The following is a 12013-nucleotide window of genomic DNA, read 5'->3' as shown; positions in this document are numbered from 1 at the left end:
TGTAACCTGGACCATTACAGTAGTGAGTTCTTGTGCAGCTTGTTGTTTGCTCTTTGCATGCACATATATCACTGTATCATCTGCATACATTTGAACTTCAGACCCAGTACAGACAGAAGGCAGATCATAAATGTACAGGCTGAACAGGAGGGGCCCCAGTATTGACCCTTGGGGCACACCCACATCATAGCTAAGAGTGGGCGATAGCTCATTGCTCACTCTGACACACTGAGTTCTGCCTTCAAGGTATGATTTCATCCATCTCAAGGCATCGGGGGAAAAGTTGAACTTCGACAATTTTGTGCTGAGGATCTCATGGTTAACAGTATCAAAAGCCTTCCTTAGGTCCAGAAACACAGCTCAACAATGCCCCCTTTGTCCATCTTGGACTTCTCATTTTCCAGAAGAAAGCAGTTGGCCGTTTCTGTGGAGTGTTTCGCTCTGAAGCCAAACTGCATGGAGTGTAATGTGAAGGGGCTGTTGTTGAGGTGGGCAATCAGTTGTTCTGCTACACACTTTTCAACAACCTGAGTCTGTAGTTACTCACGACAGCAGGGTCTCCCGAGTGAGGGGTTCTGTGTCAGTACCGTGACAGAGTCAATAAAGTAGGAATTGAAGGCTATTGCTATTTCGACTGCATCCTGTGTTAGATTGTTATTCACCATGATTTCTAGTCTTTTTGCAGTGTGACTATGGTCTTTCCCTGTTCACTTTTTTAGATTCTCCCAGATCAGTTTAGAATTTCACTTTGCTTCACCAATTATGCCTGTCTGATTTCTTTCATAACCTTATTTCTCAACATGGTAAACCTACGTCTGTCATGCTCTAATTTGGTTTTAGGGCTATTTTTAGAGCTTCATCTCGTTGTTTCATCATTTCCAGATTTCTCCATTTAGCCAAAGAAGAGTGCTCTTTTGGCCAGGTTTGGATTTGATTTTCTTTAGGAAGCCATTTATTGTAGTCTGGATTGTGGATAGAAAAACCTGACTATCAGCTTCCACGTCTGTATAGGACAAGAGATCATTCAGTTAATTCCCTTAGTTGCGTTTTCAAAATAGTTTAATTCCCTCTTAGGTATTCTTAGTTGATCCGTCTTTCTAACAGTAGAGAGGTTAAACCTGCTCTTAGACAGCTTTCTGGCTATAAGTGTCAGATTATGATCAGACAGCCCAGTAACCATATTGAATGATTTAGTCACTCTCTCTGGTTTATTACTGAACACCAAATCAATCTGTGTTTTAGAACACCAGATCAATCTGTGTTTTAGAACACCAGATCAATCTGTGTTTTAGAACACCAGATCAATCTGTGTTTTAGAATACCAGATCAATCTGTGTTTTAGAACACCAGATCAATCTGTGTTTTAGAACACCAGATCAATCTGTGTTTTGAATACCAGATCAATCTGTGTTTTAGAACACCAGATCAATCTGTGTTTTAGAGCAACAAGTCACCCTGATTGGTCCTTTAACTAGCTGGGTAAGGTCAAAGGTATTAGTGATCCATTTGAGACTTGTCGTCATAATTAATATTAAAATCTCCCATTAAGTTTACCGCTTTCCCAAAGTCACATTCCCCAAGCATGTTATTAAACTGATAAAAAAAACACACTTTTGGTGGAAGGTGGCCTATACATTCCAATAAGGATAAAAGACACTTGGGGAGACAGTGTAACGTTCAGGCCAATACATTCTAGTTCATTATCACATGACTCCTCAATTTGTTTACATCGGATATGTTCTTTAACGTAAATCATCACACCCCCTCCTCTTCCTTCAATCCTGTCTCTCCTGAAAACATTGTAGCGGGCAATCAGTTGTCATAGTGGGTACAACATCTCCTATACATTTCCTGATAAACTCAGTCACAGTATCCGTGTATTCGTCAATGTTATTCTCAGAGGCCACCCGGGAACATATCCCAGTCCGAGTGATCAAAACAATCTTGAAGCATGGACTCCGATTGGTCAGACCAGCGTAACATGGGTACTTCCTGTGAGTTTCTGCCCATAGGAAGGGAAGGGAGGCGCGAAATGGAGTCGTGATCAAATTTGCCGAAAGGAGGGCGGGGTTCAGTAGTTTTGGTCCAATGTTTTCTAAGAGCGAGTGCTACAGTCAATGTGTTGGTAGAACTTCCAGTTGTCCAATAGTAAGCATTGTACTGAGCCTACACACAGTGCAGGAGCTGTAGTGGACTGTGACACCGTTTCATTCAGGGTTGTGGGCAATTTGAATTGATGGCAGTCAAGTCAGGAAGTAAATTGAAATTCCAATCCAATAATTGGAAAAAGGGTAACTATTTTGAATGAATTCGCAATTAACTGAAAAGTAAAAGCAAATTTTTTTTTTTTCGTTTAAATTTTAGATTTAAATCAACTTCACTGAATTGACTGTCTTTAATTCAAATTGACCACAACCCTGGTTTCAATAGACAGTGGAACAGTTAGAACATTGGTGTCACTTCTGTCGTCTCCCACTGTGTTCCAGTTGTCCAGTCATGGTGTCGACTGACTCCAAGTCTATACGGTGCTTCCTGACGTCTCTAGGCGTGTGTGATCAGACGGCAGTGTGCCTGGCCTGCTTTACTCAGCCTGATCAGCCTTGGGAAGGGATAACCAGATTCTTCTGACCATCAGCCTGTTATTCAGATTATAACCAGCATGCCATTGCCTTGAGGTCAAGGGTCACCCAATCACATCCTGTCCCCAAGAGGCCAGCCTCTAACACACACAGTAGATTTGGTAAACAGCCTGTGACACATTGATCAGAGACCAAGCAGATGGGTTTTTTTCTTCTTGTTGTTTATTAAACAAAAAAAACAGTCACAACAGCAACATGCAGCACATTATCAAACCTAGTGGATAGACTGCAGATACACAGAGAGGAAGGTTCAACCCTGGAGTCATTATCAAACCTAGTGGATAGACTGCAGATACACAGAGAGGACGGTTCAACCCTGGAGTCATTATCAAACCTTGTGGATAGACTGCAGATACACAGAGAGGAAGGTTCAACCCTGGAGTCATTATCAAACCTAGTGGATAGACTGCAGATACACAGAGAGGTTCAAGGTTGTGGATAGACTGCAGATACACAGAGAGGAAGGTCATTAGTCAAACCTAGTGGATAGACTGCAGATACACAGAGAGGAAGGTTCAACCCTGGAGTCATTATCAAACCTAGTGGATAGACTGCAGATACACAGTTCAAGAGTCATTATCAAACCTAGTGGATAGACTGCAGATACACAGAGAGGAAGGTTCAACCCTGGAGTCATTTCAAACCTTGTGGATAGACTGCAGATACACAGAGAGGAAGGTTCAACCCTGGAGTCATTATCAAACCTAGTGGATAGACTGCAGATACACAGAGAGGAAGGTTCAACCCTGGAGTCATTATCAAACCTAGTGGATAGACTGCAGATACACAGAGAGGAAGGTTCAACCCTGGAGTCATTATCAAACCTAGTGGATAGACTGCAGATACACAGAGAGGAAGGTTCAACCCTGGAGTCATTATCAAACCTAGTGGATAGACTGCAGATACACAGAGAGGAAGGTTCAACCCTGGAGTCATTATCAAACCTAGTGGATAGACTGCAGATACACAGAGATGACGGTTCAACCCTGGAGTCATTATCAAACCTAGTGGATAGACTGCAGATACACAGAGAGGAAGGTTCAACCCTGGAGTCATTATCAAACCTAGTGGATAGACTGCAGATACACAGAGAGGACGGTTCAACCCTGGAGTCATTATCAGCATCATGGTGTCTCACTCTCATGACAAACAAACAAGCCGGCACAACACACACACACACACCAAAGACCAAACACAGCCATGCCTGGAGTGTAAAACACACTGTCACAATACACACACACACACACACACACACTTAACCAAGGTAATACACTGTATCGAAGCTAACACCATTAGCTACCACAAGGTATCAAAGCTAATGATCCCTCACTCGGTTGTCACTGCTCACTCACTGTGCTCTGTCTTGGTTCAAAACATGCTACTATTGAGTCTAATAAATAACCTCTTATCAAATTGAAAACATCACCATATATATTCACATACTGTCCAGTACATTCGGAAAGTATTCAGACCCCTTGACTTTGTACACATTTGTACACGTAACAGCCTTATTCTAAAATGGATTCAAATAATACTCATCCTCAATCTACACACAATACCCCATAATGACATCACAATACCCCATAATGACATCACAATACCCCATAATGACAAAGCGAAAACAAGTTTTTTTTAAAAATGTTTGCAAATGTATAAAAAAAACAAAATAATGAAATATGTTATTTACATAAGTATTCAGACCCTTCGCAATGACTCGAAATTGAGCTCAGGTGCATCCTGTTTCCATTGATCATCCATGAGACGTTTCTACAACTTGATTGGAGTCCACCTGTGGTAAATTCAATTGATTGGACATGATTTTGGAAAGGCTCACACACCTGTCTATATAAAGGTCCCACAGTTGACAGTGCATGTCAGAGAAAAAACCAAGCCATGAGGTCGAAGGAATTGTCCATAGAGCTCCGAGACAGGACTGTGTTGAGGCACAGATGGGGAAGTGTACCAAAAAATGTCTGCAGCATTGAAGGTCCCCAAGAACACAGTGGCCTCCATCATTCTTAAATGGAAGAAGATTGGAACCATCAAGACTCTTCCTAGAGCTGGCCACCTGAGCAAGAAGAAGGGAGAAGAGCCTTGGTCAGGGAGGTGATCAAGAACCTGATACTCACTCTGACAGAGCTCTACGGTTCCTCTGTGGAGATGAGAGAACCTTCGAGAAGGTCAAACATCTCCGCAGCACTCCACCAATCAGGCCTTTATGGTAGAGTGGCCAGACGGAAGCCACTCCTCAGTAAAAGGCACAACAGCCAGCTTGGAGTTTGCTAAAAGGCACCTAAGGGACTTTCAGACAATGAGGAACAAGATTCTCTGGTCTGATGAGACCAAGATTAAACTCTGTGACCTGAATGCCAAGCGTCACGTCTGGAGGAAACTTGGTAACATCCCTATGGTGAAGCATGGCGGTGGCAGCATCAGGCTGTGGGGATGTTTTTCAGTGGCAGGGACTAGAAGACTAGTCAGGATTGAGGCAAAGATGAACGGAGCAAAGTACAGAAAGATCCTTGATGAAAACCTGCTCCAGAGCGATCAGGACCTCAGACTGGGGCGAAGGTTCACCTTTCAACAGGACAATGACCCTAAAACACACAGCCAAGACAACGCAGGAGTGGCTTCGGGACAAGTCTCTGAAAAAGGTCATTGAGTGGCCCAGCCAGAGCCTGGACTTGAACCCGATCGAACATCTCTGGAGAGACCTGAAAATAGCTGTGCAGCTTTGTTATTATGGGGGATTGTGTGTAGATTGATGAGGGGGAAAAAACTATTTTATCAATTTTAGAAAAAGGCTGTAACATAACAAAAGTCAATGGTCTCAATACTTCCCGAAAAGGAGAACATGATCAATCATACCTCAATACATACACGTTCCACAGGTCTATAGTATACACATGTTCACTCTTCTGGTGTTTATATAAAAATATAAATAGTATTTCCTATACATGCAACATCTGTCTCCGTGTTTAAAGAGATTCTCCGGATACTTTTGCATACTTTTCAGCCACTAGTTCTGAAAGTAGCGCTCACGAGCAAAAGATGGTCCCCGAAAATAGCATCACATATGAGCAGATATGTACACCACGTCATCACTCTCGCTCCCTCTCTCTCTCTGCTTCTCCCTCTCTCTGCCGCTCTCTCTCTCTGCTTCTCTCCCTCTCTGCTTCTCTCTCTCTCTGCCTCTCTCTCTCTCTGCCTCTCTCTCTCTGTCTCTCTCTCTGCCTCTCTCTCTGTCTATCTCTCTGTCTCTCTCTCTGCTTCTCTCTCTCTCTCTCTCTCTCTGTCTCTCTCTCTCTGCCTCTTTCTCGCTCTCTGTCTCTCTCTCTCTGCTTCTCTCTCTCTCTCTGCTAATGGGCCCACCCTGCAACCTCATTGGATAATGTTGGACAGGCCTCTTGCTAGATGTCACTCAAATGCGACGGTCTGAAGTTCATTGCCTAGAACATGAATTGCTAGGGGGCTGGCGCACATGGGGGGGAAATGTAGGGAAAATGGCACGGCACAGCTTCCAGAAAACAGTCTCTTTCAAACGAGGGAAACTGTAATTCTGCATGTATGGAACTGCACATTGACACATCCAACCCAAAGCGAGAGGTTTAAAAAACAATGTTTTAAAACTTACTAGTCGCCAAAGTACCGGAGTCTTTAAATACAGTTCTCTCTGCTTGGACTAAATCAGATTCTATATATTCAGATGTGTACCTTAGTTGTACCTTAACATGTCAGTCACTTGGCACAATGGGAACAGTAAACAAACACCTCTTGCCTTTTAATAAAAACTAAATTAATAGAATTCTTTCATTTATTCTTGTGTGTCTATAAAAACAATGACCAAAAGGATGTATCACAAAAAGCACATTCACTAAGTTAACCTGCTCACTTTTACAAGTTCTCAATCTTATTCTTTTTTTTACAAGTTAAACAACTTTGATGAGTAAATCATATCATGCCATTTTCAAGTATAACTTTCAAAAAAATAAATATATATACACACAATAATAATAGAACAGAGTAAGTCATTGAATATGCTTTGTCACGTACTAGTAGTTTGTCATGTCCCAGGTTCTCATAACTATAGAAATATAATCTATAGAACAGGCTTCCACCATTCAAGTTAATAGGGTTAGAGGCTCTAGGACCCTTCTATAGACCCTTCTATTTCTATGACCATAGCCTCTTCTATCATCTTCTTCATCACGTAAAACACCACTGTTAAAGTTGGTCCTGCTGATGTCACAGCTCTATCCACCAGTAAGGTGCTCTGTAAGCTATGAGGTCACCGGCGAGACATTTCAGTACTCGTTTGAAGGCGGTGTAATGATATTCATTATATATTTAAAAAAAAATCATAATCTAAAACAATATATGAATATGAAAATATATAGTAAACTTTTCAGTGGATGAATATTGTGAATATTGTGATATCTTCCAGTATGACAGATTATCCAGACTGGTATAACAAACTGTCTATAACTACTGGGATTTGGCAACGGGCTTGGTTTGGTGTAATATATAAATAGTATGGATTTCATATACAAGCCACATCTCGACAGTGTTCGCTACTAAATCAGATTCTATCTTCTGGTGTTTTAGTTGTACCTTAATAAACATGTCAGTCAATTGGTCCAATCGTACAGAAATACCACTGTAGTGGGAACTGGGGTTCTGTAGTGGACAGTATTGTGACCTGGGGTTCTGTAGTGGACAGTAGTGAGACCTGGGGTTCTGTAGTGGACAGTAGTGAGACCTGGGGTTCTGTAGTGGACAGTAGTGAGACCTGGGGTTCTGTAGTGGACAGTAGTGAGACCTGGGGTTCTGTAGTGGACAGTAGTGAGACCTGGGGGGGTTGAGACCTGGGGTTCTGTAGTGGACAGTAGTGAGACCTGGGGTTCTGTAGTGGACAGTAGTGAGACCTGGGGTTCTGTAGTGGACAGTAGTGAGACCTGGGTTCTGTAGTCAGTAGTGAGACCTGGGGTTCTGTAGTGGACAGTAATGAGAACAGTAAGTGAGAACACCTGGGGTTCTGTAGTGGACAGTAGTGAGACCTGGGGTTCTGTAGTCGACAGTAGTGAGACCTGGGGTTCTGTAGTGGACAGTAGTGAGACCTGGGGTTCTGTAGTCGACAGTAGGAGACCTGGGGTTCTGTAGTGGACAGTAGTGAGACCTGGGGTTCTGTAGTGGACAGTAGTGAGACCTGGGGTTCTGTAGTGGACAGTAGTGAGACCTGGGGTTCAGTAGTGAGACCTGGGGTTCTGAGGACAGTAGTGAGACCTGGGGTTCTGTAGTGGACAGTAGTGAGACCTGGGGTTCTGTAGTGGACAGTAGTGAGACCTGGGGGGTGGGGAGTAGTGGACAGTAGTGAGAACAGGGGTTCTGTAGTGGACAGTAGTGAGACCTGGGGTTCTGTAGTGAGACCTGGGGTTCTGTAGTGGACAGTAGTGAGACCTGGGGTTCTGTAGTGGACAGTAGTGAGACCTGGGGTTCTGTAGTCGACAGTAGTGAGACCTGGGGTTCTGTAGTGGACAGTAGTGAGACCTGGGGTTCTGTAGTGGACAGTAGTGAGACCTGGGGTTCTGTAGTGGACAGTAGTGAGACCTGGGGTTCTGGGGTTCTGTAGTCAGTAGTGAGACCTGGGGTTCTGTAGTCGACAGTAGTGAGACCTGGGGTTCTGTAGTGGACAGTAGTGAGACCTGGGGTTCTGTAGTGGACAGTAGTGAGACCTGGGGTTCTGTAGTGGACAGTAGTGAGACCTGGGGTTCTATAGAGGACAGTAGTGAGACCTGGGGTTCCGTAGAGGGTGATGGTGGATATACAGTACCAGTCAAAGGTCTGGACACACCTACTCATTCAAGGGTTTTTCTTCATGTTTTACTATTTTATATATTATAGAATAATAGTGAAGACATCTAAACTATGAAATAACACATATGGAATCATGTAGTAACCAAAAAAGTGTTAAACAAATCAAAATACATTTTATATTTGTTTTCTCTGCTATCGCATGGCAAGCGGTACCGGAGCACCAAGTCTATGACCAAAAGGCTCCTCAACAGCTTCTACCCACCAGCCATAAGACTGATGAACAATTCATAAAATCACCACCGGACATTGACACCCCCCCCACACACTTTGGAATTGGCTAGAAACCACTACTATAGGACATCAATAAGTAGAAGAGTGCCATGATGGAACTGGCTAGAAACCACTACTATAGGACATCAATAAGTAGAAGAGACTTGCTTGGGCCAAGAAACACGAGCAATGGACAATAGTCCGTGGGACATTAGACTGGGGGACATTAGACCGGGGGACATTAGACTGGGGGACATTAGACTGGGGGGGGACATTAGACTGGGGGACATTAGACTGGGGGACATTAGACTGGGGGACATTAGACCGGGGACATTAGACTGGGGGACATTAGACCGGGGACATTAGACCGGGGACATTAGACCGGGGACATTAGACCGGGGGACATTAGACCGGGAGACATTAGACTGGGGGACATCTGGGCTTTGGTCTGACGACTCAAAATGTGCGATTTTTGGTTCCGAACGCCGTGTCTTTGTGAGACGCAGAGTAGGTGAACGGATGATCTCCGCATGTGTGGTTCCCACCGTGAAGCATGGAGGAGGAGGTGTGATGGTGCTTTGCTGGTGACACTGTCAGTGATATATTTTGAATTCAAGGCACACTTAACCAGCATGGTTACCACAGTATTCTGCAGTGATATGCCATCCCATCTTGTTTGTGCTTAGTGGAACTATCATTTGTTTTTCAACAGGACAATGACGCAACACACCTCCAGGCTGTGTAAGGGCTATTTGACCAAGAAGGAGAGTGATGGAGTGCTGCATCAGATTACATGGCCTCCACAATCACCCGACCTCAACCCAAATGAGATGGTTTAGGATGATTGGACCGCAGAGTGAAGGAAAAGCAGCCAACAAGTGCTCAGCATATGTGGGAACTCCTTCAAGGCTGTTGGAAAAGCATTCCAGGTGAAGCTGGTTGAGAGAATGCCAAGAGTGTGCAAGGCTGTCATCAAGGCAAAGGTTGGCTACTTTGAAGAATCTAAAATCTAAAATATATTTTGATTTGTTTAACACTTTTTTGGCTACATGATTCCACATGTTATTTCATAGTTTTGATGTCTTCAATATGATTCTATGATGTAGAAAATATATATAGATTTTTTTTTACGTTTAAAAAAAATCTTGAATGAGTAAGTGTGTCCCACCTTTTGACTGGTACTGTACGTATGACCCTCTAGAGCCAGGATGACACTTGCTTAGAGGTTAGTGTGTTGTAGTTTCCCCATCTCTGCTAGTTTTCATACCCCTCAGTGCATCTGCTATATGTATGTACACTGAGGTTGTCAGGGGTTCACCTAGGGGTCATGATAGGGGCTGTACCAAATGTTTGATGTATTATAATAATTGATTATGCTTATGTTGTATTAATAGAAGGGGAGGGGTTATAAGACTCCCTCCTTACATTTATAGGGTCCTAGACTACAGATTAACAATATATATTCATTATAGAGGTTTAATATTGTTCCACAGTCTTTTCTAATCTCTGCGTCTTATAAAGAAACTGTCTGAGAAATGTGTGACTGTGAAGACAGAACTCTGTAGGGTTGTGCAAGAGATAAGAGATGTGTCAGACATTCCACTATAAATCAACTTGGACATTTACTGCTAAGCTTTTAGATAACACTAAAACTCTTGTTTATATAGCTGTGTGGGCATGGTTTTGGTCTCATGAGTAGAAGGTAATGACGTAGGCAGTTACATCACAGGGGGTTGACTACAAGCATGATAAAAGCAACTTGAGACCTTTTCTATTTTGCAGAACTTACTCGGAAACATGGGTGCCATGTTCCCATTGTCAACTTCCTGTCTGCAATTGCATTAATAAATGAATAAATTATTTACTGAAAGATATTGTCTGAATGCTAATTTCACCAATGAGCCAATGATTAACAAGGAATGAACCCCAACAAGGTCTACTGTATGGGGCTGGCTGGGGTAAGCATGTTCAGAGGGCAGAGTAGGGATGTATGACACTGGTTAAGTATGGATATAAGTATGTACTCGTTCATGTCTACGGGATCAGCTTGCCCAGAGAGTCAGAGACCCCCAGTAAGATCATTAGATCACAAGCATCAACCCAGACACATTACCCACCTTCTGACAACCACCCATTACGACAACCACCCCTTCTGACAACCACCCCTTACGACAACCAACCATTCATGTTTACACATATATAGCTCTTGTCCAGGGCGTTACGTGTACACATATATAGCTCTTGTCCAGGGCGATACGTGTGGCTTGCTGATGCTGAGCCTTCCTTAAAACAGGAGAGGTCAACAAGCCGCTTGAAGGCTCTGGACCAGAGAAAACACAACTGACCAAGCAGATGACACACCCAGTCTTCCAGTGACTTCTCTCTCAAGTGTGTGAAAGACTACAGTGTAAAGCATTGATAGTCTTCCGTACAGAGAGACTGAGTTGCTGTGGCACATCATCAGTAGTGACTTTATAAAACTCTGTTGTAGCAAAATGTCATGGCATCTGGTGTGAGAGGAGGGGGGTGGGAGGGATGGAGAGCAGAGAAGGGGGAAGGGTTGGTTTTGGGGTTTGGGAGTGGGTAGAGAAGCTGATGATGTTCTGAAGGTGAGGTGGTATTAGACGAGGAAACATGACGAGGGGTTAGGGGTCAGGGTGAGCAGTCCCTAGCTGGCGTCTACTTGATGTTCTTGAGCAGGGAGGTGCGAGCATTCACCACGGCCTTGAAAGCATCCTCGCTGCCCGGGGCAACGCACTTATCTGGATGGAGCAGCACAGCCAGCTTCCTGTAAGCCTTGTTAACCTCCTCCCTGGAAACACAAACAGGAACAAAAATGTGATCAAGACGAGGACGCTGTTGAAGCTGCTTTGTTTGTGTCAGAGTTGATTGTCAGGTGGACGGACTATAATGAGATTTCCCAGTGTCACCTAATCCCCTCGCTTAATCCAAGCCCCCAACCCAGCTCAATATATCAGGGAAGATAGGGATTCGTTTAGTGAGAGGTCAGTTTAAGAAAGACTCACTTTCACTATGGTGAATAACTAAAACGATACAGAAATGCAGAAAGAAAAACCAAGTTAGTCAGAAAAACAGCTCATTGTGATTGAAGAATCCACAGAATCTAAGCACTTCTGGGAAACACTAAATACACTAAACCTACAACAACACGAAGAGTTACCTATCCAAAATGGAGATGTATGGATAAACCACTTCTCTAGTATTTTTCAGCTCTATAAAAAATAAGGAAAAAACATATATGATCAATTACAAATCTTAGAATCAGCTAT

General features: G+C 43.4%; 2 protein-coding genes and 1 long non-coding RNA gene across 4 annotated transcripts in view; all 3 read right to left on the bottom strand.

Moving 5' to 3' along the window:
- Positions 1–2779: 2779 nt before the first annotated feature.
- LOC121847825 lies at positions 2780–4166 on the bottom strand. Of its 2 annotated transcripts, none has more exons than XR_006084689.1 (3): positions 3284–4166; positions 3119–3178; positions 2780–3033 (listed from the first exon to the last, which is right to left on the bottom strand). It is a non-coding gene; the product is annotated as an uncharacterized LOC121847825 (long non-coding RNA). The 2 variants fall into 2 exon arrangements; XR_006084690.1 differs by having other exon boundaries at positions 2780–2973.
- Positions 4167–7607: 3441 nt separating this feature from the next.
- Positions 7608–8553, bottom strand: LOC121847767. The gene is made up of 5 exons (XM_042330436.1): positions 8282–8553; positions 8067–8246; positions 7923–7982; positions 7727–7875; positions 7608–7628 (listed from the first exon to the last, which is right to left on the bottom strand). The coding sequence occupies exons 1-5, from the start codon at positions 8496–8498 to the stop codon at positions 7608–7610; spliced, it is 627 nt and encodes a 208-aa protein (XP_042186370.1). The 5' UTR covers positions 8499–8553.
- A 1264-nt stretch (positions 8554–9817) lies between these two features.
- dnajc27 (DnaJ (Hsp40) homolog, subfamily C, member 27) overlaps positions 9818–12013 on the bottom strand; it is a 17822-nt gene continuing 15626 nt past the window's right edge. Inside the window, exon 7 of the mRNA XM_024437867.2 lies at positions 9818–11535. Within this exon, the coding sequence (XP_024293635.2) occupies positions 11403–11535 (133 nt within the window). The 3' untranslated portion in view covers positions 9818–11402. The remainder of the gene's footprint in view (positions 11536–12013) is intronic.

Source organism: Oncorhynchus tshawytscha, linkage group LG11, assembly GCF_018296145.1.
Source record: "Oncorhynchus tshawytscha isolate Ot180627B linkage group LG11, Otsh_v2.0, whole genome shotgun sequence".
NCBI classification, from domain to species: Eukaryota; Metazoa; Chordata; class Actinopteri; order Salmoniformes; family Salmonidae; genus Oncorhynchus; species Oncorhynchus tshawytscha.
This window is presented reverse-complemented; position numbering and strand designations above follow the sequence as displayed.

Coding starts and splice junctions, on each gene's coding strand:
- LOC121847767 (XM_042330436.1), bottom strand. CDS start 8,498: ATGAGTAGGTGTGTCCAGACCTTTGACTGGTACTGTATATCCACCATC. Junction 7,983..8,066: donor TGTCCACTACAGAACCCCAG/GTCTCACTACAG, acceptor CCCACCCCCCAG/GTCTCACTACTGTCCACTAC. Junction 7,629..7,726: donor TGTCCACTACAGAACCCCAG/GTCTCACTACTG, acceptor TGTCCACTACAG/AACCCCAGGTCTCACTACTG.